Genomic DNA, 27,944 nt, shown 5'->3' with positions numbered 1-27,944 from the left:
TCATAATGGAGGTTCTTTATTAAACACTGACAAAAACTAAAACAGTTACACAGAATATAATATGCTACATATTTAATTGATGAGTTGTCAATAGATTATATAACCCAGGGTATGATTTTACCCCAAGCTTCAACATATCTGACACAAAATGGCAATTGCAAATCCACATTTTGGTGCCTGGATTCCAGTTGTTTCTTGCTTCCCTTTACTGTAGCTTTCAGTAGTCTGTAAAAAAAATAGCTCAGATTTCTTGTTGAATCTTTTTGTATAGTCAATCACACAACAGCTCTTTCCCATTTTAGATGCGTCTTTTAGGAAAAACAGCAGAATCAGTGGTCCAGTGTCCTTGGAAACCCTTTTTCTGGTTAACATCATTACTGAGAAAGCGAATGGTGGCCTTGTCCCCTTTGACAGTTAAAGATGGTGAGATAGAGCCACAAAATTTGCCTGAAGAAAAAAAAACAGGATGCGATATGACAATGGGAAAATGCAGCCGATTATAAAAGCAACAAAATACAAAGTTCTGTCATGAAACTCTAGATGGTTCCGGCTCCTTAAAGGGATAGTACACCCAAAAATGAAATTTCTGTCATTAATTACTCACCCCCATGCCGTTTCAATAAGACTTTCATTCATCTTTGGAACACATATGAAGATATTTGATCAAATCTGAAAGCTCCATAGAGCTGTTTCCATAGAACATTTCTGTCCCTCCATAGACAGCTACGCAACTGAAACTTTGATGCTTCAAAATGTTCATAAAGAGATCATAAAGCTAATCCATATGAATCGAGCAGTTTAGTCCAAATTTTCTGAAGAGCCTTGATCACTTTATTTGATGAACAGATTGAATTATAGGCTTTTATTCACATATAAACATTGATCAGCTAACATAAACAGAAGCTAAACCAAACCTACTTGACGCAAAAGAACAAATCTCTTGTGGAAGCTCAAACATGCTGCTTAACACACGAACCTCATTGGCTCTCACAAGAAATAACCTGGTTCTTGCACTTGAAGCGAAAATGCTTGAGGTTCCGTTGGTTTACCACAACTAATATCTGAGTTGATTAATGTTTATGTGAATAAAAGCCTAAATTAAATCTGTTCATCATATAAAGCGATTGTGTCTCTTCAGAAAATTTTGGACTAAACCGCTCAATTCATATGGATTGAGGGTGAGTAATTAATGACAGAATTTTCATTCTTGGGTGAACTAACCCTCTAACCCTTTCTACTTGCAATTACATCATTCTCTGTAGGGCACAGCTGATAGGTTCCCACTGTTTTGGCCAATGAGCTTGCTCAACATTCAAATTCTTGCCTATATTTTGCTGTAACAGTTTGCAGCGCGCTTTCAGAAACCCTCCATCTTCCCCAGCTCCACCTGTATAGATCTGCTAGGGAGGCGATTCATGCCTGCTTGTACAGCAACAGCATGTCTTGCTTGCTCACAGCAGCATGTCATGTGTATTGGCAGTGGCAAGTCCCGAACTTGCTCTGCAGCAGCTGCAATAAAAGCAGCAGCAGCGTAGCAGATCTATTTCGCCAAGACCAAATACATTAACATTGTCATACTCATTACCATGCCAAACTCTCAGAGAGTTGTCATGACAGAAATATTTATTAACTATGCTATGGTATATAATCAAACCTTGTGATGACCCAGCAGCATCAAAGACCTCCACATAATCCACACACTGCCCCAGCAAACTAACAGCCTGCAGTTCAAAGTGAGTGAAGACAATATGGATTCCAGTGGCTGAGGGGATGTAGATAGTCCAGGTGCACACCGCTTGGCTTGGGTACTCATTGGGCCAGTTGGGTGATTGGAGCTCCCCTTTTTGACTTGTGAAGTGCCCACCGCAACCAACAGCAGCTGGAGATGTACAGATAAAGGTGGTCCAAAGAATGGAAATGAGAAGATGTGATGTTATTTTGGGTGTTCTGAGTGGTTGTTTTACAGTTGCTATGGTGTTAGTGGTTTGTTCAAATGAAATGCATGTATGATTAACATGATACTGACGCTTGTCTAAGCAAACACCATTGACCACAACCCAAATCTTAAACATAACATGTATTTGATGGAATGACAATATTCATTCAGAGGGAAAAGAAGTGTTTTGTTTTTTCACTCACTCTCTATGTCAGTAGGATCCACTGCTTTCCATACAGCACTGAACCCTGTGTCCACAATTTTGTCATTGGAGGAGAAACTGATAGTCAGTGTGTCACCAGCTGTGACTAGATCTCTCGGAGGAGATGTGCTGCAGTGGGTACCTGAGAAAAAGAGCAGGATACACAGTATATTATATCCATATTCCCAAAACACTGCGGCGGCCCACATGAGAGCAAACTAGTATATATGGACATGCAACATAGGATATGTCTACCTAGAGTGCCGATGTTATCACTGAGAGTGACTTTGTCATTGAGGCACAGTGTGGTATCCTCCAGGGAGAAGTTGCTAAAGTGAAGGTAGACATTTTTTCCTGTGGGCACACGGATATTCCATTGGCAGGAAGCTCTGTTACTGTAACTATATGGATGATCCATTGATGCCAACATGCCCTCTGTGCCAACCAGATCCTTCAGTCCACCACAACCAGAACCTTGAGAAAAAGAGAATGCTTTTTAAACTAAACCCTAAAATCTTCAGCTGATTCCAAAAGAACAAAGATTCTCCCGTCCAGCAATGCTAACGTACATACCAGTGAGGTCATAGATGTCTTTGCGAATGATGTTCTCAATCCAGGGCAGGTAGGCGGAGGAACGAGTGAAGACGCTGGGCTTCTTATCAAAGACACAGCCGATTGGACCAAAACTAGTGATGCCATGCACCTCCCAAGGGGCCGAGGAGCTGTCTTGGCATACCAGGGGTCCACCCGAGTCACCCTATCACATTAAATGAATGCTATGAGTGTAATGGAGGCAAGCTAGTAAGATCTGTATGTGTAAACCTCACTTCCCTTGGCCTTAAGAGGTTCACTAGCAACTGACACTGCGGTCTTTAGTGTCCTTGTTAGCGTGGCCACCTCTCATGTGGGAGACGCCGGTTCACCTCACACTTGGATGGGGTCGAGTAGGAGTGGTTATATTAGGTGCCGTGACCCGGAATGGGAGTGAGGTTTAGGGGGGTGATTGTAATAGAGGCAAGCTAGTAAGATCTGCACATGTAAACCTCACTCCCCTGGCCTCAAGAGGCACACAAACATTGGTCGCTAGAGACTGCGACACCTCTCATGTGGGAAACACCGATTTGAATCCCTCTCGGAGCGGGTCGAGTAGGACCGGTTATATTTGGTACCATGACCTGGATAGGAGTGAGGTTTACAGGGTTGATTGTAACGGAGGCAAGCTAGTAAGATCTGTATGTGTAAACCTCACTCCCCTGGCCTTAAGAGGTTCACTAGCAACTGACACTGCGGTCTTTAGTGTCCTTGTTAGCGTGGCCACCTCTCATGTGGGAGATGCCGGTTCAACTCACACTTAGATGGGGTCGAGTAGGAGCGGTTATATTTGGTGCCGTGACCCGGAATGGGAGTGAGGTTTAGGGGGGTGATTGTAATGGAGGCAAGCTAGTAAGATCTGCACCTGTAAACCTCACTCCCCTGGCCTCAAGAGGCACACAAACGTTGGTCGCTAGAGACTGCGACACCTCTCATGTGGGAAACGCCGGTTCAACTCACACTTGGATGGAGTCGAGTAGGAGCGGTTATATTTGGTGCCGTGACCCGGAATGGGAGTGAGGTTTAGGGGGGTGATTGTAATGGAGGCAAGCTAGTAAGATCTGCACCTGTAAACCTCACTCCCCTGGCCTCAAGAGGCACACAAACGTTGGTCGCTAGAGACTGCGACACCTCTCATGTGGGAAACGCCGGTTCAACTCACACTTGGATGGGGTCGAGTAGGACCGGTTATATTTGGTGCCGTGACCCGGAATGGGAGTGAGGTTTAGTGGGTTGACTGTAACAGAGGCAAGCTAGTAAGATCTGTATGTGTAAACCTCACTCCCCTGGCCTCACGAAGACTGCGGTCTTTAGCATCCTTGTTAGTGCACCCACCTCCCATGCTGGAGATGCTGGTTTGACTCCCGCTCGGAAAGGGTTGAATAGGATCCAGATATATTTGGTGCCGCGACCCAGATGGGAGTGGTTTGGGGAGTGATTGTAATGGAGGCAAGCTAATAAGATCTGTATGTGTAAACCTCACTCCCCTGGCCTCAAGAGTATGACCGGTTATATTTGGTGCCATGACAAGCAACTGATGCTAGAGACTACGGAATTTAGCATCCTTGTTAGCACGCCCGCCTCTCATGCCAGAGAGGCAGATTTGAATCTCGTTTGGAGTGGGTCAAGTAGGATCGTTTACATGAGCAACAAACATTTTTGTAGAATGTTTTTGGTTGGTTTGTTGTTTGCTCTGCTCAATTTAATTTGTTTGTAACTGTAATTACAAATAAGAGCATATTTGAAGTGTCTAGTATCTATTGGATAAGCAATACAATCTGCTCAAAATGCCCATTGAATATAAATACAGCAGATGTTTACTCTACATTATCTCAGAATAGTTCCACACCTGGCAGACAGACTTGAGCTCATCAGGTAAAGTGTAGCCGCAGCAGATCATGGAGGTCTTGACCTGGAACCACCAGTAGTCCATGCGTTTACAGGTGTCATACGGCACTACCGGCAGGGCCACCTGGTTCAATGCCTCAGCGACTTTAGGAGCAGTGGAGTTACCTGTGGGCAAGATGGCATTATGTATTTTGTAGAAATTTTATGTATTATCTCTCACTGCAGAGGTTAAGGCTTAGAGCTGATAACTGGAAGATAAATAAGAACTCTATTCTAACTTAATATGATTGTGTATTCTAGGATGCATTATCAAAACTGCACAGCAGAGGGAGCAATCACTCCAGAGTCTTTGGGGACTATCGGGACTGTCAGATATGTGGGCCAGGGAGTATATATTGTACATGTTGGATCTGTACATTTTTAGTGCCTGTTTTTATACATCAGGGCAAATATGTTTATAAATCAAATTCAGATGGGGATGTTGAAAAAGTATCCAATTGCCTGAGTGTAAAAAAATGCCATGAGACAGATCACTCTATAATATTAGCTCCTTGTAGCAGACAGAAAAATAAGTTAAGACCCCACCAAAAATCCATCACTGACAAAATATCTAGTATAATATAATAAAATAAATCCGGTCATTCAAGGCAGCATTTCTATTTTTTTTATTTATGTTTTTTAAGTTTAAGTTTTTCATATAATATTTATATATTTTTTTCAGCCAGTGTAATTATTGTCATCTAAAACTATTAAAAATCATTTTCTTTAATTGAAATGAAGCTGACATAAAATGAAATCAATGAAATAAAAAACTAATAAAAATGGCACATAATAAAAATACTAAAACTTAAAATGAAAACAGAAAATATAAATTAAAAGTGTATTCAAAATATTAATAAATATTATAATAGTGTATAAATAAAGAATTCACTGATTTCAGTTTTATTTCATTATAGTTTTAGCTTTATTTAACAATAACACTGATTTTGCATGCAATAATATTATTATTTTTTATTATCTAAAAAAGTTGTCATGTATTTATTTATTTATTATAATGACTTTGAAACACAGAGTTACTTTTAATGACCATCAGAGGATAAAGATTTTTTCCCTTAAATAATGTTGTAGTGAAGACATCTACCAGCTGCTGAAGTTAACAGTCTAGCTGCTGAAACTAACAACCTTTGACCTCCTGACATCAACTACCCACAAACAGGAAGTCCTCCCCAAAACTCACAGAACTGGCAGAAAGCCTCTCCAAGTTTTTTGACTGACTACATTTTATGTACTGTAAATAAAACCACTTACAGCAGCTTTAAATGAGCAAACCCACCTCAAAACTTCATCCCCCGGTTTCACAGACAAGGCTTAAGCGTAGTTTCAGACTAAAATGCATGTTTGACCTGTCGAGCTGAATACCTATCACTTTAATTCAGGGACAACATAGAACAATGTCATGTGATTAAAATGAGTAAACTAACCTGTTTCATCTCCCCAGCCGGTGGCGTAGCATTTTTTGCCCCCGGGCAGGACCTCCTCACCCGAAGGCAGACAGGCGAAATTAACGTAGTCGGTTGGTGTGACATCTCCATCCAGTCGCACCAGGGCGATATCAAACTCCACGGTTGGCACAGTTGGGTACTGGAAACCCTCGTGGCGATAGATGCCAAGCACGTTAAAGCACTGCTCGGTTGGCTCAGAGAAGGTCAGGTTGTGTTTCCCTAAACACATTTTCCAGCGCTGCAGCTCATCTGCATACCTGATGAAAATCGACACACACACACGTACATTGAATCGTTATTACAGCAAAAACCCTGACGGGGTCATCAGGACTGAGACAAATCATCACCTATGAAAAATACTAATTACAGATAAATAAAATCTCATTCCAAAAATGATATCTTGCTCCATGTGTCATATTTGTAAAAAGGCTCATGCATGTAAATGTTTTCAACTTTGATAATAATCAGAAATGTTTCTTGAGCATCAAATCACCATATTAGAATGATTTCTGAAGGATCATGTGACACTGAAGACTGGAGTAATGATGCTGAAAATACAGCTTTGACATCACAGGAATAAATTACATTTTAAAATATATTCAAATAAAAAACAGTTATTTTAAACTGTAATAATATTTCACAATATTACTGTTTTTACTGTATTATAATCAAATAAATGCAGCCTTGGTGAGCATAAGAGACTCTTTCAAAAACATTACAAAATCATAATTACTCCACACTTTTGACTGATAGTGTGTATATATAGAATAGAAATATTTTTTGTTACCTGATGAAGCAGTGAGCAGCTGTCAGGACCCAATTCTTATGGATGAGAGTTCCACCACATGTATGACCGAACTTGGGTGAAGGCTCTGAGTCACGCAAAACCTTCAATAAAATGGTATTTTTACTCTTTATTTTTTTTACAAACAGGGCAGGATGAGTTATGCATTATGTTTAATACTTAAAGTTAGAGGTTTGTTTAAATCCCTAGTCCTTAAGACCAATATTAATATTAATGCTTCCTTTAGCAAACATAATTAATAATAGCAACAAGCTGAATTAATAACTGACCTCAAGCATACTAACCTTGGTAACATCATAGTAAGTTCATTTCTCATATCATTAGCTTTGGATAAACATAATTTTATCTTTAATAAGATAAAACGACAAACATTAACTTTCCTGTCATAAATGATATCTGAAATCTCTTCGAGGAAGGGTGTGAGATTGGATGAAGGCATAACCGTACCTGCATGGATACTTGCCATGGCCAGGAGTGAGCATTGGCAGGTTCTCCGTTGACTATGCGAGTGTTGACAGCGGGAGGGATCGTGGGCTTCCCACAGCTCTCAGGCCAGTCTGTGCATTCAGATGAAGGCTTTTATCTGAGGAGATTTCTAACATGCTGAATGATTTCAGCTGTCAATTATCTTTGCTCTAAATTACCCAGAAAAATAGACCAGAGTCTTAAAAGGATATTTTGGTATTGCACAGGAATATATTGAAAATGTGAGCGGTGCTTGTAAAATTATGACCATGTTGGCAAGGATTTTGCCATAACAAACTTTGGGGTGGTTGCCAGGTCATTGTTCTGGGTGGTTTTGAGTGTATGAGTTATTCCTACAGTTTGGTGGATTTTGTACTGAGTAGGTTTGTTGAAAAAATAAAAGTAAAATTAAATTATTTTTTAGTCTTGTAAGAGGGAAAAATGTCTGTCTATCATAAAAAGACACTGGTCAAGCTCAGGCTTGCATAACCTAATAATAATCCTGACCAAATATTTCACATTTCACATTCTATGGAATCTGTCCAATCTATTACATGACATTTTTACAACTATAAATTGTATTTTATGTCAAAGATAATAAATAAATGTGTACTAATACTCAAAATTAATCATTTAGAAATACATATATGTGACGTTTAATTTTAAGTGAAGTTGAGAAAATATGATTTGGGATATAGGAATTTGTCTGTCAAGTGCTTTAAATGGTTTTCTTTAATTTTTTTATTATTCTTAGGTACTAATCATTATGAATTTGTGTTAATTAGGGAACATCTATGCATGGAAAGTTGATTAACATTTTATGTAAAATATGCAATGTTGTTTCATGGAAACATAAAACACTCCAAGCTGTAGAAATGACACAAATTTCTATGCAGTTTTGGTGGTTGTGATGGCATTGCTTGGTGGTTACTAAACAGTTTTTGGTGATTTCTAGCCCAGGTAGGATTTCCAACTACTTTGTGACAATACACACATGCAATATCTGGTTAGAATTATCAGCTCTCGATTTATATTATGTATTGATTTATATTTCCTGGAAATGACGTTTACTTGGCAATAAATCTCATTCTGATTCTGATGATTTTGCTCATACCTATCGAGATGTCATCCCATGGGTTGGGTGGCACCGGAGGTTCGGTGGGGGTAGGTAAGGAAGAATCGGTAGTCCAGTGTGCACGGAAACCTTTGCCCTCAATGAAATAGTCGGCATAGAAACGTATCACGAGTTCATTTGTTGTGCTTTCGATGACAGCAGGCATTTTGGAGCCACAGAAGGGGCCTGTAAGAAAGTACATTTATTTAAATGTATTGCCCTCTATAGCCCTTGAAAGCATGCAAGCCCTACCATTTTAGTGGACGGTAAATTATAAACATATGTCTGGTTTGAATGAATGGAGGTTATAAATATGTCAGAGTTTTAACTGATTTAAAGGGTCTCATAAAAAGGCGCCCTTGCAAAGCATTCCTTGTCCTTGCTCACCGTATTTTTTTGCTCCAGGTTGTGTTCCGTCGTAGACAACCACGTTGTCATTGCACTGGCCGAAAAGGATGCCAGCCTCTTCCACGTCAAAGTCAGTGAACGTCAATTTAATGGTCTTCCCCTTGGGATCGCGTATGGTCCACAGACACATGCTGTTAGCCGGATAGTTCATGGGCCAGTTTTGAGACTTGATGATGCCTGTCTCCTCCTGTGAGAAACCTCCACATCCCTGGATATCTGCAGGACATCATAAGTGCGGTTTGGTGCTTTCGGACAGAGTAACGGCTATAAAATGTGACAGTGAAAGGTAGAATTGTTCCAACCAAGAAAAATGTCACGAAATTGTGTCTTGCTGTTAAAGCAGAAGTCACCCTTTACATGGAATCTCAGGTTTTAGCCCCGGGCCCAGGACAAGCCACATGTCACCATGGTCCAAAATTAACTTTTTGCCAAACTCTGCCAGTGGCAGGTGAATTGAGAAACTTTTATCATTATTTCCAACCAGCCATGAGACAGTATTTTGTATTTTTATAATCATATATTTTGTCCCAATGACAATGGGATTATTTAGCTGTTTTTCCTTGCAAAACAGTACAGGGCTGCACTTTCAAACCAAACAGATTTCTGTTAATCAATCAGTGATTTTGCATGAAAAACTTAAAACTTGAACCCCATGCGATATCTGCATGTGAAAAATTTTCACACGATCATGCAGATTCTTTTGAAATGACTGGATTTTGCTTATGAAATTTAGCAGAACAATGGTAAATGTGACCACGGCTTAAGTAGATTGTAGAGACAGTAGGTGCCAATGGTTTGCACAATTGGGAAATGCAGCCCAGGTCATTGGCCTACTTGAAAAAACATTTACAGATCAGACAACCACAGATCACAGAAAATGTAAAGGCACTTTGTTTCTCATATTTTTGTTTTTGTGGCTTAATGGGTCCTATTATGCCTTTTTACTTTCTTTAGTGTGTAATGTTACTGTTTTAAGAAGAAAAACTAGATTATATTACAGCACATTTACAAAGTTCACACAGCTAATATATATATTCGTCATGCATGCTGTATGCATGCTTCGAATTATGTGAGTAAAGTATTTATTTGGATGTTTACATTTGATTCTGAATGAGTTTGAGGCTGTGCTTCGTGGCTAACGGCTAATGCTACACTGTTGGAGAGATTTATAAAGAATGAAGTTGTGTTTATGAATTATACAGACTGCAAGTGTTTAAAAATGAAAATAGCGACGGCTCTTGTCTCCGTGAATTCAGTAAGAAACGATGGTAACTTTAACCACATTTAACAGTACATTAGCAACATGCTAACGAAACATTTATCACTAAAAATATCATGATATCATGGATCATGTCAGTTATTATTGCTCCATCTGCCATTTTCAATGTTGTTCTTGCTTACCTAGTCTGTTGATTCAGATTCAGATCAAATTTTGAATCTAGGGCACCTTTAAGCACCGTTTTTGAAGAGTGTGCATGTTTGTACGTGCTCTGGTACGTATGAATGAGCCTATGATTGAATCTGGAAATAAAGCAAAATTACTGAGAAAAATGAGAAGCAGTCCTCAGATGCCACGTCCGTAATTTATAGCAAAACATCAATCTCAAATGGATTCATTTAAATAAGTTATTACTCCACCACCTGCGTGACGTCATTCACCAGCGTGGTTGAATGACAGGTTTGCAACAATACGGTTTTTAGGAAACAGTCGTGACTAGTTGATTTGTTCAATGATGCATCGTACTATGGTAGTGAAGCAGCGAGTTACGTCATTGTACGGGAAACACACCCCAGAGCGTTACCGACAGACTGGGAAGAGAGGTGCTGCAACAATGTCAAATATGTGACAAATAAGGTGTTTTTTTGAACATTCATGCATGAAAACCAATTCTAGTAGACATCAAAAACAAAATCAAGACTTTCATAATTGGTCCCCTTTAACAGCATTTTTGTATTTCAGAAAATGTTTTAAAATGATATTAAAATGACATATATACATGTTCTATAAGGCCTTCTTTTTGTTCAGATCATTTCTAGTTCACTGCACAGGCAGTGGGAATCTGCAGGCAGAATTTACTGTGTGTCTAAGTAGAATATGTCATAGAGACAAGCTTTAAATGTGAGCACTCGCAATGCATGTTAATGCAGGCGTCAATCAGCATGACTCCAGATGGTTTCCTCTCCTTTTTTAGGGGTGTAGCATCTGGTGAAGGGGGAAATGTTTTTCATAAATCCAGGAATGTGTATATTTACTGTGAAATATGGCTCTTTCAATTGCCACTGTGTCAGCCAGGGTGTTTATTTGAGCAATTTGGCACTATTCCAGTTTAGAGATGTGCAACTCTAAAATGAGATTTCAATTCATTTGAGTTCTAAAATATTATTAAATTATTGTTAAAATTGGATGATTAAATGATGTTGACTTTGTGATTGCCACACTCTTTTCCTATGGTTATTTTTACATTGCTATTCTACCCTCATTACCTGGATTTCAAAATCACACACACATACACAAAATCTCACAAGACACACAGGGTTGCTGATGGCTCGCAGCTGCATCAGCAGGATTCATCCGAGGTATGTGTGTGTGTGTGTGTATGTCTGAGTAGATGGATGTCTTTATAAGTTTGCAAAGGTGTTTTACCAGAAAGGTCCTCTGGATACACAGCTTCCCATGTGGCAGAGAATCCACGGTCGGCTAGCCGAGCATCTGACTGGAAACTTAGCAACATGTTGTTACTGACACTGATAAGAACTGGGGGAAGAACAAACCCGCAGTGTGTGCCTGAGAGAGAGATAAAAGAGAAAGAGAAAGTTTCTGCATTACTCTGCATCAGAACATTGACATTACTGGTTTTGCATCAGTTGCACTTAAGTCCAATTACAATGTTCGTCAAAGTTTCTTGTATCAACAAGACATCAGCCATAAGAGTCAATTTTTTGAAATTGAGATTTATACATCATCTGAAAGTTGAGATTTATACATCCTCTTAAATAAGCTTTCCATTGATGTATGTTTGTTAGGATAGGACAATATTTGGCCGGGATAAAACTATTTGAAAATCTGGAATCTGAGGGTGCAAAAAATCTAAATATTGAGAAAATCGCCTTTAAGGTTGTCCAAATGAAGTCCTTAGCAACACATATTCACCCACAAAAATACATTTTTTATATATATTTACAGTAGGAAATTTACAGTAGGATATTAATTACTTAATATCCTAATGATTTTTGGCATAAAAGAAAAATCAATAACTTTGACCCATACAATGTGTTGTTGGCTATTGCTACAAATATACCCGTGTGACTTACGACTGGTTTTGTGGTCCAGGATCACATTTAGTTTCACAAAACCACTCACCCCCTCCTGGCTCTTAGAAATAAAAAGGCTATTTTGGGTACTGTACCTTTAAGGAAGCCCATTTGTGCCACATACGAAAAAATAATAATTCTTTGGATAATAATTATGAGATATAAAGTCATAATTATGGCATAATAAATTCAAATTGTAGGCTTATACTAAGTAATTGCATTATGACTTTTTATTTTACTTTCTCTCAATTTCAAACTTTTGTCATAATTTCACATTTTTATCTTATAATTAAAAAGTATTATCATTATAATTTATCCTTTAATTTTATCTTATAATTTCTCTTAATTTAATGCTCATTAGGGCTGATCTACCCAAAAAACACTTTTCCTGACAATACTGCAGCATCACACCAGTCTCGTGTCCCGTCCCGTGTTTTATTGAATCTTTTGGCTGAAATGCTCCAATCGTGAATAAATCATTCTTCCGAGTCTGTAATTTTCAATCAACTGGTCCAGTAAGTTAGCTAGCAGAACAGTTTAATGATTGGTTCATAGAAAATTCTGATATATTTTTTTTACTCGACGGTGGGCCTGCATGTGCAAGCTCTGTTGTTAATGTAGATTTGATTCGTCAGTAATAAACAATGGCACCTTTCTGTGTTTACAAGTTGTTATGCATTAAAAAAATACTCACTTCAACTTTAATAGTACAAAAAGGCATTTAGGAAGTCATCATCTCCATTTCATATGAAGATAATGATTATTTCATTTGTCCAATGGCATCTAATTATGTGAGAGAAATTAACTCATGCCATGTGTGTTAATCAGTATTCCTGCAATACAAGTCAAATTCATTATTAATATTAAGAATTCCAAATAGGCCTACTGTGGGCCTATTGCTCAGGTTAATATGGTTTGTTATGCATTTCTATTCAAACTGTTGAACTCCTATCTTCAGGGTAATACAGGCTGTCAGCAGAACTAACACTCACACACCGCTTCATCTTGACAGCCAGGATAAAGAAAGTGATGTGAAGAACACACACATACACACTTGCAACAGGCAAGTAAGGACACAATGTCAAGACAAATGAGCCATGCAGTCCATGACTGCTGGTGGACCAAAACTGAACTTGTTTTTATTCATTTAATGAATTTCAAAGCCCTTTTGTTCAGTGGTTTGATGGAATAATTCATATTTAGTATCACAAAATCACATTTAGTATCAAATTTAGTTCACAAAACAATTAGTAATCGTTGTTCCAATAATGTTCTTTTATTGCACTGAATTTTTCAAGAATGCACTGGTCACTCTTTTCCATGCATTTACAATAAAAAGTGATTGGAACTTAAAGGGTTAGTTCACCCAAAAATGAAAATTATGTCATTAATGACTCACCCTCATGTCGTTCCAAATCCGTAAGACCTCCGTTCATCTTCAGAACACAGTTTAAGATATTTTAGATTTAGTCCGAGAGCTTTCTGTCCCTCCATTGAAAATGTATGTACGGTATACTGTCCATGTCCAGAAAGGTAATAAAAACATCATCAAAGTAGTCCATGTGACATCAGAGGGTCAGTTAGAATTTGTTGAAGCATCGAAAATACATTTTGGTCCAAAAATAACAAAAACTACAACTTTATTCAGCATTGTCTTCTCTTCTGGAATCCTTTCCATTGAATTGATTCCATTAAATTGATTCTATTGAATTGATTCCATTGAATCCTTTCATCTGTCGGCGTTGGTAATGCACTTTTACGTCGCCGTGGTTGTTTTTGGCGATTAGGACATCCGCGACATTTTGAAGCATCAAAAATACATTTTGGTCCAAAAATAACAAAAACTGCGACTTTATTCAGCATTGTATTCTCTTCCAGGTCTGTTGTCAATCCGCATTCATGGCTTCTTCTTCGTCTTCTTTCCTGTTTTATGGCGGTTGGCATCCAGCTTATTGGTGCATTACTGCCCCCTTCTGCTCCGGAGTGTGGTTCACAACTCTGCAGTGACGCTGCTGATGTAAGACGCTGCTGATGTATTATTCGGTGCACCCAAGCTTCGTTTACAGTCTGAGGGAGACGCACGCTGTATTCAAGCTATTCTACATTGTTTGTATTTTGGTATTGCTATATTTTTTAAAATGGTGCGTAAGTGTAGTCTGGGTAAACCCAGCCTGATCTGCCAGCGATTTGATTTCACTCGGCAACTCAGTCTGGAAACCCGTGCATTCATTTCTGCTGCGCTGTTACACTTTTGCGGGAACCAATCACAGACTGGCTTATCCACCTTGCTCGCTATTGGCGGGTATAACACGATGACGATAGAGAAGCGACGGCAAGCAGCTTTCAAACTCTATCTGATCTACCCGTCTCTCCAAAATAAAAATGCACAATCACAGTGACGCAGATTGTGTTAAGCATTTACCTTATCTAAGAGAAATGTAGCAGAGCGTTGATCCGACAGTCTCTTCATAGGAAGATTACAAACGGCGATTGATGACACACGACGATTCTCTGCTGTTATTTTGGTGGTTTGCTTCACGATGTGAGTACAGGACTCTTTTACTTGAATGCCCCTTGATGGTAGACAATATTTTTATTATTTGCTCTATATGTTTCGTCTCCCTGCTTCTTGAATCTCGCGCCGCCTGAGCTGACTGGAATTCTTTTTGGTTGTCATGACAAACAAATTGCTCGAGTGGGTGTAAATACCGATCACTTTCATGTTTTTTTGCACAACCTGCAAAAATCGCTTGATGCCATTGCTGGTTCTGCAAACCGCGGATCAATGCTACAAACCAATACAAACTAACCCTGCGTCTCAATCAGCTCCCTAGTTCCCTAGGTCGTGAATCAGTATATCATTCAAGTTAATGTGGCTGATTCCCTGATCAGTGCCCTGACTATTGAACTGGGGAGCTGATTGAGACACAAGGTAAACCTGTCTTGGGTTTTCGCATCGCTCTGCAAAGTACGCAACCCGGATCGTTGATCTGATTGGTTGAAGGACTATCCAATTGCGTGACTAATGCTCGTTGATCACGCCTCTTGTGCAGTAGGAAATACATAGCAAACTCCCCAGACCAATGTTCAATTTTAAATTGAGCTTGGTCTGGTGATAGCCAGACTAGCGTAAGTGTGCATGTCGCGGATGTCCTAATCGCCAAAAACAACCACGGTGACGTAAAAGTGCATTACCAACGCCAACAGATGAAAGGATTCAATGGAATCAATTCAATGGAAAGGATTGCGGAAGAGAAGACAATGCTGAATAAAGTCTTAGTTTTTGTTATTTTTGGACCAAAATGCTTCAAAAAATTCTAATGGACTACTTTGATGATGTTTTTATTACCTTTCTGGACATGGACAGTCTACCGTACATACATTTTCAATGGAGGGACAGAAAGTTCCGAAGATGAACGGAGGTCTTACGGATTTGGAACGACATGAGGGTGAGTCATTAATGACTTAATTTTCATTTTTGGGTGAACTAACCCTTTAACTTTCCATGTTGCTTTTTTAAACGTGAGTTTATGACTTCAAAACTCTTGGAATATAGTTTTATGAATCATATATACTGGATATGGTGCCTTTTTGAAGTTTGAAAGCTCCATTCTCCATTCATTGTAATTGAAAGGGCAAGAGCGATTCAGTTTTTTGCCCCACGGAAGAAAGAAAGTCATACAGGTTTGGACAGACATGAAGTAACGCTTTAGGGGTTTACTATTACTCTACACTTTCACTGCTCTGCAAATAGCCAAAAACACTTGTCCTTTTTATCTTTTCTTGTAGTTCAAACATCCCAAACTTTTGGTTCTTTTCCCTCACACTTTCTCTTCCATTCTTTCTCAACTTGCACCAGGACTCATTGACAGTATCTGGGGTGCAGTCCTTGAAAAGTTGCTGCAGATAAGCGTATCGGCTGCTCACAGCTCTGTTTGATTTTCAGTAATAAGGAGCCGTAATTTATAGTACGCTCGCCTGCTGGCTCATGCCTCACGGAGACTGATGATAATCAGTTTTTACAGTCCCTTTGTGTGAGGGATAAGAGAGAGCGATGAGATTGCCAGCTACTCTTGCGCCAGAAGTGCCATTTAGCCTTAGTTATGGGCCCCAAAACTGAGCCGAAGGTCATCTCTGATAGGCCACGTTCTGGCACAGTGCTATGCTGGCTTGACACATTTTATCTAATTAAATTACTGGAGGATGTGTCACATGAATAGGACAAGTCTGTTCACATATTAAAGAGGACCTATTATGCCCTTTTACAAAGTCTTGGTTTTGATTTTGGGGTCTACTAGAAAAGGTTTTCATGCTTGAATGGTCGAAAAACACATTATTTTCACATATTTGACATTGTTGCAGCACCTCTCGTTCCAGTCTTTCAGTAACGCTCTGTTTAGTTCCTGTCTCTATGAAGCCCCTCCTTCTGAAAAAGAAATGTGCTCTGATTGGTTGGCTGGACCAGTGTGTTGTGATTGGTCAATGCTTTAAGCATGTTTCAGAAATGTCACGCCCTTACCATAACCATAAGTTTCAACACACTACTAACTCAACCAGGCCTCACCCCTTTATTTTGCGTATGCCTTGGGTGGGAATTAATTAAAGGTGCCGTAGAACGTCTTTTCAAAAGATGTAATATAAGTCTAAGGTGTCCCCTGAATGTGTCTGTGAAGTTTCAGCTCAAAATACTCCATCGATTTTTTTTAATTCATTTTTTTAACTGCCTATTTTGGGGCATAATTAACTATGCACCGATTCAGGCTGCGCGGCCCCTTTAAATCTCTCGCTCCCTGGCCTCCCCAGCTCTCGACTATAAGTACAGTTATACAGTGCATAAAGTTCACACAGCTAATATAACCCTCAAATGGATCTTTACAAGATGTTCGTCATTCATGCTGCATGCATGCATCGATTCCTGTGAGTATAGTATTTATTGGGATGTATTATATTTGATTCTGAATGAGTTTGAGGCTATATGCTCTGTGGCTAACGGCTAATGCTACACTGTTGGAGAGATTTACAAAGAATGAAGTTGTGTTTATGAATTATACAGACTGCAAGTGTTTAAAAATGAAAATAGCGACGGCTCTTGTCTCCGCGAATACAGTAATAAACGATGGTAACTTTAACCACATTTAACAGTACATTAGCAACATGCTAACGAAACATTTAGAAAGACAATTTACAAATATCACTAAAAATATCATGTAATCATGTCAGTTATTATTGTTCCATCTGCCATTTTTCGCTATTGTCCTTGCTTGCTTACCTAGTCTGATGATTCAGCTGTGCACAGATCCAGACGTTAATACTGACTGTCCTTGTGTAATGCCTTGAACATGGGCTGGCATATGCAAATATTGGGGTCATACATATTAATGATCCCGACTGTTACGTAACAGTCGGTGTTATGTTGAGATTCGCCTGTTTTCCGGAGGTCTTTTAAACAAATGAGATTTATATAAGGAGGAAGCAATGGAGTTTGAAACTCAACGTATGTCTTTTCCATGTACTGAACTCTTGTTATTCAACTATGCCAAGGTAAATTCAATTTTTGATTCTAGGGCACCTTCAAATGAGGAACATTGTGACGTATTTGTTCCTGGAAAAAACTCGAGACTACAATGGACCATTATACTCTAAAGAAAGTTGAAAATGTAGAAAAGCATAATAGGTCCTCTTTAAGCCTAGTTATAGTAATGCAGATTCAGGCAGTTGCAAAACTAGAAGATTTTTGGTTTTAAACAAAACATTGTTTAGACTGCACTATAGATTACAGATTAGATTTTAAAGTTTTCTGAAACAAATGCCTTTGCAAAACTCACCGCCATGATGCTTGGGTCTTGTGAGTGGTTTCCAGGGTGTTGCTAAGGTGTTCCAAAGTTTGCAAGCACCATTTATTAAACATAAAGCTATAGTAAGTAACCTTGGTATCTGTTTTTTTAGAGTTGTGTCTTACCCAGTGACTGCTGACTATCGATGACGGTGAGTTTATCTGTGCCGCATTGGCCTGCTTCACCGACGATGGCCAGATCAGTGATGTGCAGTTTGACAAGAAAGCCCTCATCCACTGTGATGTCCCAAGAGCAGCTCAAGTTTGCAGGATAAGCCTGAGGATAGTTCTTGGAGCTTATCTGACCTTTACGTCCGAACAGCTTCCCAGGAGACCCACAGCCAGAGTCTGAACAGAGAGCGAGTGTTATTGTCTGAACAATAATGCTCAAAAGAAATTCATCAGACCCTGCAATCTTTAAATATCATCTGGCTTCATGTAGGGTAGAAGCATGTCATGCTTGATGATGGCACTGCAAAATGTGCTTGTTATCTCTTCATGTCTTTAATGCCTAAACTGTTTTTCCTAGAGAGAAATCAAATTAAACAGAGTGTAAACTGAGACTTTTGCGGTGTCAAACTGTGCTCAGATTTTCCAGTATATCCAAGTCTTCAATCAAAAGTCAGAGATTTTATGTTCAGTTTCATGTTTAATGCCCTTCATTGTGCACAACAAGCAATATTAATTTACCCTCCTTAGTCATTAGACTGCAGGAGGTGCATTGATCATCAGCCTTATACGTTAATATGACCAGGTAAGTGATGCATTGAAGTGGTTTCTTTCAAAACACCATGATTGTACTTACCTTCTGGAGCAGATGTGGGTGTCTGAACTGGTGTGGTGGTTGTTGGTCTAGTGGTCGTGGTCTTGATGGTGGTTGTTGGTGTGGTTGTAATTGGTGGGGCACTTGCTATGGTGTAGGTGGCGCTGAAGCCTTTAGCAGTCCCGCTTGAATCAGACTTGAAACGAACCACCATGCTACTGCCACTAGACAACACCGGAGCCGGGACCTTGTTTCCACAGAAACGACCTACAATAATTGAGATTCATGTTTTTTGGCAGATAAAAATGAGTGCACAGATGTTCGGCGAGGCACAAAGGCAAGCTTTTTGGATTCAGTAAATGTCAGTTCTCACCCAGTTGAGCGGCACCATCTGAAGCACCATCATAGACGTCCACAAAGTCACCACATGATTCTGGGACAAGGTCAAAAGCTGTGAATGTTAACCGGACCTTTTCCCAATCAGGTACGCGTATTATCCACTGGGCAACACATACATATGAAAAAATTAGTTAATTTAACATTAATCCTCACCTTAGAATAACTATACTACAGTGCATTTAAATGGCTGTTTTGGGCATTTTGTTTTGCACACTTTTGCAAATGCACAATATATAGACTGATCCAAATGCAATTTTGGTATCCTGACAGGGCTGTTGATTGAAAATGTGCTTTCTCATGCATCTTTAGTTAGTTTCAAGTCAAGGCTGGAAGGCTGGCTGTAGATTAGCTAATGTGGGTAAATATCCTGCCAGATGGAGCCGCACCGTGAGGAAGCTTCCAGCAATCTGACTTCCACAATCAAAGCCCCTCATGTCAAAACTGATCATCAAATCCTCCTCACAAACTCCACAATTTCCTCTGTGTGTGCAATCTGATCAGGACTGGATTCATTATTCATAAGCATTTGTCAAAAACATGATGGAATTATATTTTTAGAAGTTATGAAGAAAATGTGTTAGAATGTCATGGATGGATGCAAGGACATTGCTATGTGGTTGCTAGTGTGGTTCTGGATGGTTGTTAGCTGATTGGCCCGGTCAGAAGAAACTAATCCCAGTGATATTCATCTCTTAGAGAATATATTCTCTTTCATTGTGGATTATTTTTTCATTTGTTTTATCATATGGCAGCCGAAAATCCATTGCAATCGCTTGGAACAGTACCATACTCTCAATCTGAGTTATCAACAATCACTAACGGTAAGTATGAGCAGCAGGTTAGATCTTACTAAAGTTGCGGACACATTTATGGTTATTTGGTGAATTTTTGTGGGTGAAATCCAGTCATTTCAATAGGAATCCACACAATTGGTAATTTCATATGAGGACGAAAAAGTTCTCGAGCTGATTTCGCAACAAGTTCAGTTGGTTACGTGAATTTGCCACCAACAGAAAGCTGCTTGCCGAAATTTCACTAAGTGTCCACTAAAGGGGTCATGAACTGAGAAATCTAATTTTCCTTGAGCTTTTGATATATAAGAGGTCATCATACTAAAGTTTTAGAACTGAAAACTTCCTTCTTAGTCCAAAAAAAGCCTTTAATGTTATTAAGCCCAGCGAACGACTCGTCCTGGAATGTGCCTATTTATGACGTAATAGATAGGTGAAAGTCTCTTCTGTCTCTGCAGAAGAAAATCAACACCTACTTCACCATTGCAACTTTGGCCCCGCCCACTGGCGTTAGTGAGATGAGGAAGAGAGAAGAGCACAGGATCACTCACTGGACTAAAAATAACACCTTGAAAATGATCCTAATGCTAGGAATGTGGTTATTTCAACTATTTTTAACAATGTGAATATCTCAGTTGAGCATTATTTATTTTTTATGCGGTACATTGTACTGTGGATTCCTTGGTAAATAAGTAGGATGAAAATAATCTGTTATTTAAAGGTGCTCTAAGCGATGTCATGCGTTTTTAGGCCAAAACATTTTTTGTCACATACAGCAAACATCTCCTCACTATCCGCTAGCTGCCTGTCCCCTGAACACACTGTAAAAAAAAGCGGTCTCTGTAGTCGCCACAAGCTCCGAAAACGGCAATAAAAACAAACTGGTGCAGCCTGGACCACTTAACATAATAAACATGCTCCAGCCAATAACCGACAAGAATGATTTTAAATGCACGTTCATGACTGTTTCAGGAAGCACGGAGGGGGAGGGGGAGGAGGAGGAGGGAGGGTCTAGCTAGCCTCTGTTTTGTTTGACAACACTTCGAACGTCAACAGGAAGTTACTCCGCCCAGGATCACTTAGAGCACCTTTAATTATAAATAGAAATGTGATTAAATGATAAATAGAAAGCGATCAAAGAACGCTCCCTTTGCAATCGCTGGAGCTGTCAATCAAACAGCGCGAGTTTATCAGTGACTGAGTACTCGCACCAAAACTCTCGTAATAATCAACAACTCGCTTAGTAACATCGCGTTTGCTGTTAGTTAGGAAAGCATTCGTTAGTGTGCAGAAATCAAGTTGCAATGACGAGATCGCTGCATTCATGTGCTTAACATGTCTGTGATCAGCTACATGCTCATCACTACAACCTTTCATGCCACAATCTAAATATAATGTAATATATCTAAATACAATCAATACTTTACATGATTAGTTACCCTTTAGAGCTCTAATAGTAAAAATGTGATATGTAATACTAAAGCTATTTCATATGCAAAGATGTCAGCCAATCACAGCAGTGGGCGTTGAAGTCTCACAGCAGACACGCCCCTACAAACAGAGCGTTCAAAGCAGAGGGCTAAAATCAGGGTAGGAAAAATGCCTTTTATTTCTAAATTATGGCAGTTTTTGATGTAAAAATCATAATAACATTAATGTACCCCAGGAAACATTCCAAAACAATGCAGTTCATGACCCCTTTAAGACAGCAGATATTGAAAACAATGTTCAGATCAATGGAATAGCGTAGGTGGAAAAGGACAACGATACAGACTCCAGAGAACAAATGGGAAAAAGACAGATTGTGATAAATCAAGAGCAGGTGTAGAGGTCATATTGATCATTGGAAGCACCTGGTAGAGCGCGCCATTCTCATAGGTTTGTGCAGGAAAGCCAGGGGTCAACAGCTCCCCACGGTCACCTTGAAGAACGCCACCAGTCCCAACTATTTCTAGAAGCATGGGAACGAGAGAGATTTAGCTGCATAGAGAGACACCAAAAGGGTATTCTGACATCCCCCCCTCCCATACACCCCAGTTACACACACACACACACATTAATGCGCTGCGTCTCTTTCTAGGTCAGCTGCAGCGAGACACATATAACAGCCTCTCAGTATCTGGCAGAGTACGATACAGTCACTAAATGATGATATGAAAGGTGCAACAGACGTGCATTGTTAAATCTCCAATGTTCTTCCACCGTTTTAATAATACTGTTATGTAATTAAGTCATTATGTAACTCTCATTATCGTTACCTGATGCCGTCTCAGGGGCCACAGCTTGGTAAAGGGCTTTGAATCCCTTCTCTGTGTATCTGTCGTTGGTGTCAAAGTACACAAAAATGCTGTTTCCTAAGGACACTATTGGTTTAGGCATTGAATAACCACAGTACCTCCCTGCAAGATAAAGAAATCGTAGAGTTTTTATTGAACACACAGCCTCTGACATCAATAAAAAAGATTTTCTCTTACATTTTCTCACAAGTTTGCAATCCTAACTAATCAAGATTATATAGTTATCTGAATTTATTTTCCATTTTTGGGTTGTGACCCACCAGTTGAGAACCTCTGGACTAGAATACCCAGGAAAATACAGCGCTTTTGCTTTAGGTAGAGTGGCCAGTTTTTGTCTTGGTGTGTTTCCTCTCATTCAAACTGAAAATTTGGCAGGGCATGCTCAGCATAAGCAATGGCTCAACAGTCAAAAAATTGTGACCTGTAACATTCACTCAGTCTGTCAGAAGTTAATTGCCTCATGCCCTCTGGAATAAATGCAGGCAGATCTCTTCTGCGCTCATGGTAATTAACTTACAGTGATTTTTTTCGGACTCTCTGCAGGGAAGAGAAATGGTTTTGCCAAAATGATGACCGACCTCAGCACAAGACTCACCAATGGTGCCGAGTTCATCCTTGAGAGTGACAAAGTCGGCCTGACACATATTTGAGTCCTCTATAGAGAAGTCTTCAAACCACAGATGGATCACCTGTAAGAAGAAACCATGAAAATTCATTTTCCATGAATGGGGTACAAATTTGTGTCCCATTACACTGAAAATAATTTGAAAAGAACTTGCTACACTTAAAAAGAAAGTTTCCAAAAGGGTGTTTTCACAGCGATTCCATAGAACAACAATATTTGGTTCTCCAAAGAACCTTTCAGTGAACAGTTCTTAAAGGGATAGTTCCCAAATTACCCCATGATTTACTCACCCTCAAGCCATCCTAGGTGTATATGACTATCTTCTTTCAGACGAATACAATCAGAGTTATATTAATGTCCTGACTCTTCCAAGCTTTATAATGGCAGTGAATAGAGGATGAGATTTTGAAGCCCAAAAAAGTGCAACCATCCATCATAAAATATATCTACATGGCTCCAGGGGGTTAATAAAGGCCTTCTGAAGTGAAGTGATGCATTTGTGTAAGAAAAATATCCATATTTAAATCTTTATAAACTAAAATAACTAGCTTTCGGCAGACGGCCATACGCACGTCGACTTACAGCAGAAGAGTAACCCCAGACATTATGTAGGAGTAGTGTAAGCTTAGACACCTCTCACTGTTCAAACAAATACGGCTGGGCAACAAACTCAAGCTCCTCTTCTCTTATATCAAAATCCTCCATTATTTCTCTTTTAAAAATGTTCATTTTAGACTTTTAAAGGTGCTAAAGAGGATCTTTTCTTCGACTGAGAAACCAAAGACTGTTAGTGAGTTTTTGAAATGAGCGCATGCATAAGAACAACCCCCTCCTTCACAGCTCATTTCAAGGGAACGCCTCCCAAAACTCGTGCACGAGTATTGGAACACGAGTTTTTACCACCGGCATTCGCTGTGTCGTGTTAGTGGATTCATTATGTCGGACTCACCGCAGGTAACTCATAATCTGCAGTTGTTACTCCTGTCTCCTGACAAAAACATTGCATGCGGCGCCTGTAGAGTGTGGAAAGTTACTGGAGCGCGCAGCCGCGCTCGTCCCTCACAAGGAATGTCACGGCAGTGATTGACAAGCCAGAGGGCCAATCGTTTACGTGATGATCGTGTAAACGATTGGCTGATGTTTTTAAGGCCCTACCTCGTGCACAGATGATGTATATTAATATTATTCCTTTCAGTGCACCTAATTAATAGTCTTTTATCAGTTAGTAAAGACAGTTTCAAGTAATATTGCAAAAATTTATAAAACCTTTAGCACCTTTAATACGTGACCAGTGTTTTGTTTTGCTCTCTCCTTTGCGCTTCCGCATTCATCAATACATTGTGCGGCAGGTCAGAATTCACTCTTTTGCCATAAATTGATGAGTTTCTTACACAAATGCATCACTTCACTTTAGAAGGCCTTTATTAAAGGTGCTCTAAGTGATGTCACGCATTTTTAGGCCAAAACATTTTTTGTCACATACAGCAAACATCTCCTCACTATCCGCTAGCTGCCTGTCCCCTGAACACACTACTCTGTAGTCGTCACAAGCTCCGAAAACAGCAATAAAAACAAACTGGTGCAGCCTGGGGCATATTCTTCGTACCTCGCTTAATTCATCTGAGATGATTTGACAGATGCCAGATCTTCTAATCGTGATAACTGAACTCTGGCTAATTTGGTTCTTCAAACGAATTTGCAGATTGGATTAAAATATCTGGATTAAGTTGTCTAAGATTACTGCGTGTTCTCGTGTTCCATGAAAAGGGCAGATGTATCGATACACGAAACCACGATCAGCAATGCAGCGATTGGCTGGAGTCAAGACGGCAATGTAATGACATCATAGAATGAGAAAAGACACCTGACTAAAAACTTGACGAATTCCTAGACATTTCTAAGGAAACAGCCAAGCGAATAAATGACAGAAGAACGACATAAATGTTATAATAGATAAATGAAATGTGCACTATTTTTTTTTTTTTACATGATTACCCAATTATTTAGGATATTCACAATTTCTAGTATTTGTACAGGCATTTTTTTATTTCAATGTTGTAATTAGCAACTAATTTACCTTTGAAGCATATTTGACAGCATTAATTAAAGTTTCTTAAGGGTCAAGATCAAGTTATCTGCATCTCCTGCGCTTCATCAAGCCACTCCCATAATATCTGTCGCGGTTCAAATGCACAAACGCATGTACGGCATAGACATCTGTACATCATGTGTGTAACACTACAATAAAAATGATTACGTAATTATTCCCTCACGAATTAATCTCTCAAAGATTAAAATGTCGGTGTCTATATTATGACACTACACGGCATTATAGTAGGCTATTATTTGCTAATTTATTTTTAAATCATTATTATTCTCCCTGGTTTACATTAGGGTACTCTTGTGGGAAAGTAGCAGTGGCTGGGACAGACTTTAAGCATCACCTCCGCTTAAAAAGATGCAATCTAATCCTGTTTACATGAAATAAGCCTGCTCCCGAGCAGGTTTGAGCTTACGGACCTGTTGCTATGACAGCAAGTCCAGGATGAGCGTCGAAGAACCGAACAATCCAAGATCATGCCAAATCACCATCAGTCAAATCCAGCTAAGTGAGTTAGCGACGTACGAAGAATATGCCCCTGGACCACTTAACATAATAAACATGCTCCAGCCAATAACCGACAACAATGATTTTAAATGCGCGTTCATGACTGTTTCAAGAAGCACGGAGGGGAGGGGGAGGAGGAGGAGGAGGGAGGGTCTAGCTAGCCTCTGTTTTCTTCAAACGTCAACAGGAAGTTACTCCACCCAGGATCACTTAGAGCACCTTTAACCCCCCGGAGCTGTGTGGAGTATGTTTATGATGGACAGTTGCACTTTTTGGGCTTTTAAAATCTCATCCTCTATTTACTTCCGTTAAAGCTTGGAAGAGCCAGGACATTATTTAATATAACTTCAATTGTATTTTTCTGAAAGAAGAAAGTCAATAACACCTAGGACAGCTTGGGGGTGAGTAAATCATGGGGTAATTTTCATTTTTGGGTGAACTAACCCTTTAAAAGAACCAATTCTCTTAGCATGAATAAAGAAAAAAAAACGTTTTTCCACAATAAAGAACCTTTGGAATGGAAAGACTCCATGGATGCTAAAGTTTCTTGGAACCAAATAAAGAACCTTTAATTTTAAGAGTGTAGTAAATTTCACAATAAATTACAAAGAAACAGAAAGTAACACATTGAACTAAACATGTCATTTTGAAGTTGAAAAACCGAATATTGTATTTTCTCGTAAAACATGCTCAAAGCATCTTTGTTTTTAACCTACCTTGAAAATCGAACGTAGGCTAAAATAAATATATTAAAAACAGCACATTAAATACGTATATTTACATTATAGCAGTTATAAGAACCTCCTTTCGCTGACACATAAAAAGGGGGGAAGGGGGGATTACATTGTTTTTTTTTTTAGAGTTGGAGTCCCTATTTGAAGCCTGTGCAAAGTGCTTTCAGAAACCAAAGCATGTAGGTCATCTTACAAAATCCTTACAGTGTCCTAATGAGCAGCTAACGGCTAATGAGCTGAGGTAAGTGTCACCCGGTACCTTATTGGCTTCTACCGTGATGTGCCAACTGCAGCTCATGCCGTTGTCGTAGCTGCTGGGGTAATTCCCACTGGAAAATTCCCCTGAGGAAGCCGTCAGCTCCTGCAGACTCCCACATCCCGTATCGATCTCATCCTCTGCGGACAGAGACAGAGCGAGAAATAGAATTTGACATCGCCTGTGTAAACAGATTGATTACATTTCCTCAGCAGCACCCCGCAGGTGAAGCTATTTCATGGATTCAGCCTCGTGGAACATAATGCAGTTTTAGTCTGGTAACTGAATTTGAAAAGAAAGGATAATGTATGTGTACTACCAATACCTATAGGCCTAGATATTGCGCTGCATTCATCATTAGTGTTGCAAAATAATCTTATTGGTAATGGTTATGTGAAACATAAGCATTGTAAGTTTTAAGTTAAACTTTTGCAACAAATGATACTTCGATAAATACTTTAGGGTGTAATTTCACTCGCATGAAACTTTTACATTAATGTGCACCAGAGTGTAAAAGACCTTCTGGAAGTAGAAAATGATTACAGGAAGCTTCTGAGAGCTATTTTTGAGAGTATTATACAATTTTTACGTTGTAATTTGCATGTATATGCTGCTTTCAATTGCTTTCTAAAAAGGAGAATGCTGCATTGTATGGCACAGATTTCTGATTCAACAAACGTAGGCTATAGCAGTTTTGTGCTGAGAAGTAATTTAAAGTTTTATCAATAACTTAAATCATTCAAAAGTAATTTCATAGTTGGAGTTTATAAGAAGGGTGCAAGGAAATCATTTGGGTTAGAATTTAATTAAAAGCGTTAACATAAATAAGATGTTTTCATGAATTTGAAATAGCAGAGATTCATACCAAGTAAACATCTTTGTGGCTTTGATCAAGTCTATTGATTAGACATTATACGGCCTTATGTTATAATCATAAATAACTACACCATTTCTATTGTTGCATTTTATTACCACTGAGATGCTTTAAATTTACATCTACATTTATATCTGGGTGGACTAATTATCTTGATTAAATATATCTCTTGGACTTGACCCACCTCTTGGACTTGAGTTGTTCTTCTCAATGACAAAGACCACAACTAGTCCAATACTGACTGCAGTCAGCGCTACAAATAGGAAGATCAGGCTCTTCTCTAGTGTTGTCAGACCTTTCTTGGACTTCATTTGTTCTGGTGCTCCTCAGCGTTATCCAGTCTGGAGACAGTGTGATGGTCTTCAGCCGACGCTGACTGACTAACGTTCTTCTCACAGATGGTCTAATATTTATAATGTTGTGTTGACCTTTGTTTAGCTGTACTTTACTCACAGATGGGTTGACTGTGCAAATTCAGAAAAGCAATTTCTGTGAGTATCTCCTTGATGCATTTTACTGCATGTGTGACAGGTCAGGTTGTAAATTTAGGAAATTGTACTGGTTTTATCTAGGAAGTCTTA

At 39.2% G+C, this 27,944-nt stretch overlaps 2 protein-coding genes across 4 annotated transcripts in view; one reads left to right on the top strand and one right to left on the bottom strand.

The window, feature by feature from the left end:
• On the bottom strand, positions 1 to 27,758 carry zgc:154142 (uncharacterized protein LOC555481 homolog). Of its 2 annotated transcripts, XM_048196242.1 has the most exons (20): positions 27,548 to 27,758; positions 26,493 to 26,629; positions 22,862 to 22,955; positions 22,228 to 22,368; positions 21,823 to 21,920; positions 19,153 to 19,279; positions 18,822 to 19,046; positions 18,143 to 18,364; positions 11,516 to 11,656; positions 8,851 to 9,087; positions 8,464 to 8,649; positions 7,332 to 7,441; positions 6,867 to 6,967; positions 6,059 to 6,336; positions 4,579 to 4,742; positions 2,712 to 2,895; positions 2,394 to 2,612; positions 2,140 to 2,280; positions 1,655 to 1,879; positions 1 to 447 (listed from the first exon to the last, which is right to left on the bottom strand). In XM_048196242.1, the coding sequence occupies exons 1-20, from the start codon at positions 27,672 to 27,674 to the stop codon at positions 299 to 301; spliced, it is 3,306 nt and encodes a 1,101-aa protein (XP_048052199.1). In that variant the 5' UTR covers positions 27,675 to 27,758; the 3' UTR covers positions 1 to 298. The 2 variants fall into 2 exon arrangements, with proteins under 2 accessions (XP_048052199.1, XP_048052200.1); XM_048196243.1 differs by lacking the exons at positions 26,493 to 26,629; positions 27,548 to 27,758 and adding an exon at positions 26,216 to 26,351.
• otx2a (orthodenticle homeobox 2a) overlaps positions 26,348 to 27,944 on the top strand; it is a 66,835-nt gene continuing 65,238 nt past the window's right edge. The window contains exon 1 of one of the 2 annotated variants that reach the window (XM_048196249.1): positions 26,348 to 26,474. The gene's annotated coding sequence lies outside the window, so the exon portion shown is untranslated. Of the gene's footprint in view, positions 26,475 to 26,586; positions 26,715 to 27,944 lie in introns of those variants that run through there. The other variant, XM_048196247.1, reaches the window with a different exon arrangement.

Source organism: Megalobrama amblycephala, linkage group LG7, assembly GCF_018812025.1.
Source record: "Megalobrama amblycephala isolate DHTTF-2021 linkage group LG7, ASM1881202v1, whole genome shotgun sequence".
NCBI classification, from domain to species: domain Eukaryota; kingdom Metazoa; phylum Chordata; class Actinopteri; order Cypriniformes; family Xenocyprididae; genus Megalobrama; species Megalobrama amblycephala.
Note: the sequence above shows the minus strand (reverse complement) of the source record. Positions and strands in the feature narration are given on the sequence as shown.

Excerpts from the sequence above, each read along its gene's own strand:
- zgc:154142 (XM_048196242.1), bottom strand. The coding sequence starts at position 27,674 with ATGAAGTCCAAGAAAGGTCTGACAACACTAGAGAAGAGCCTGATCTTC. Across the intron at positions 22,369-22,861 it reads GGATGAACTCGGCACCATTG|GGAGGTACTGTGGTTATTCA; the intron begins GTGAGTCTTGTG and ends TTTATCTTGCAG. Across the intron at positions 1,880-2,139 it reads GGATCCTACTGACATAGAGA|CTGCTGTTGGTTGCGGTGGG; the intron begins GTGAGTGAAAAA and ends GTACATCTCCAG.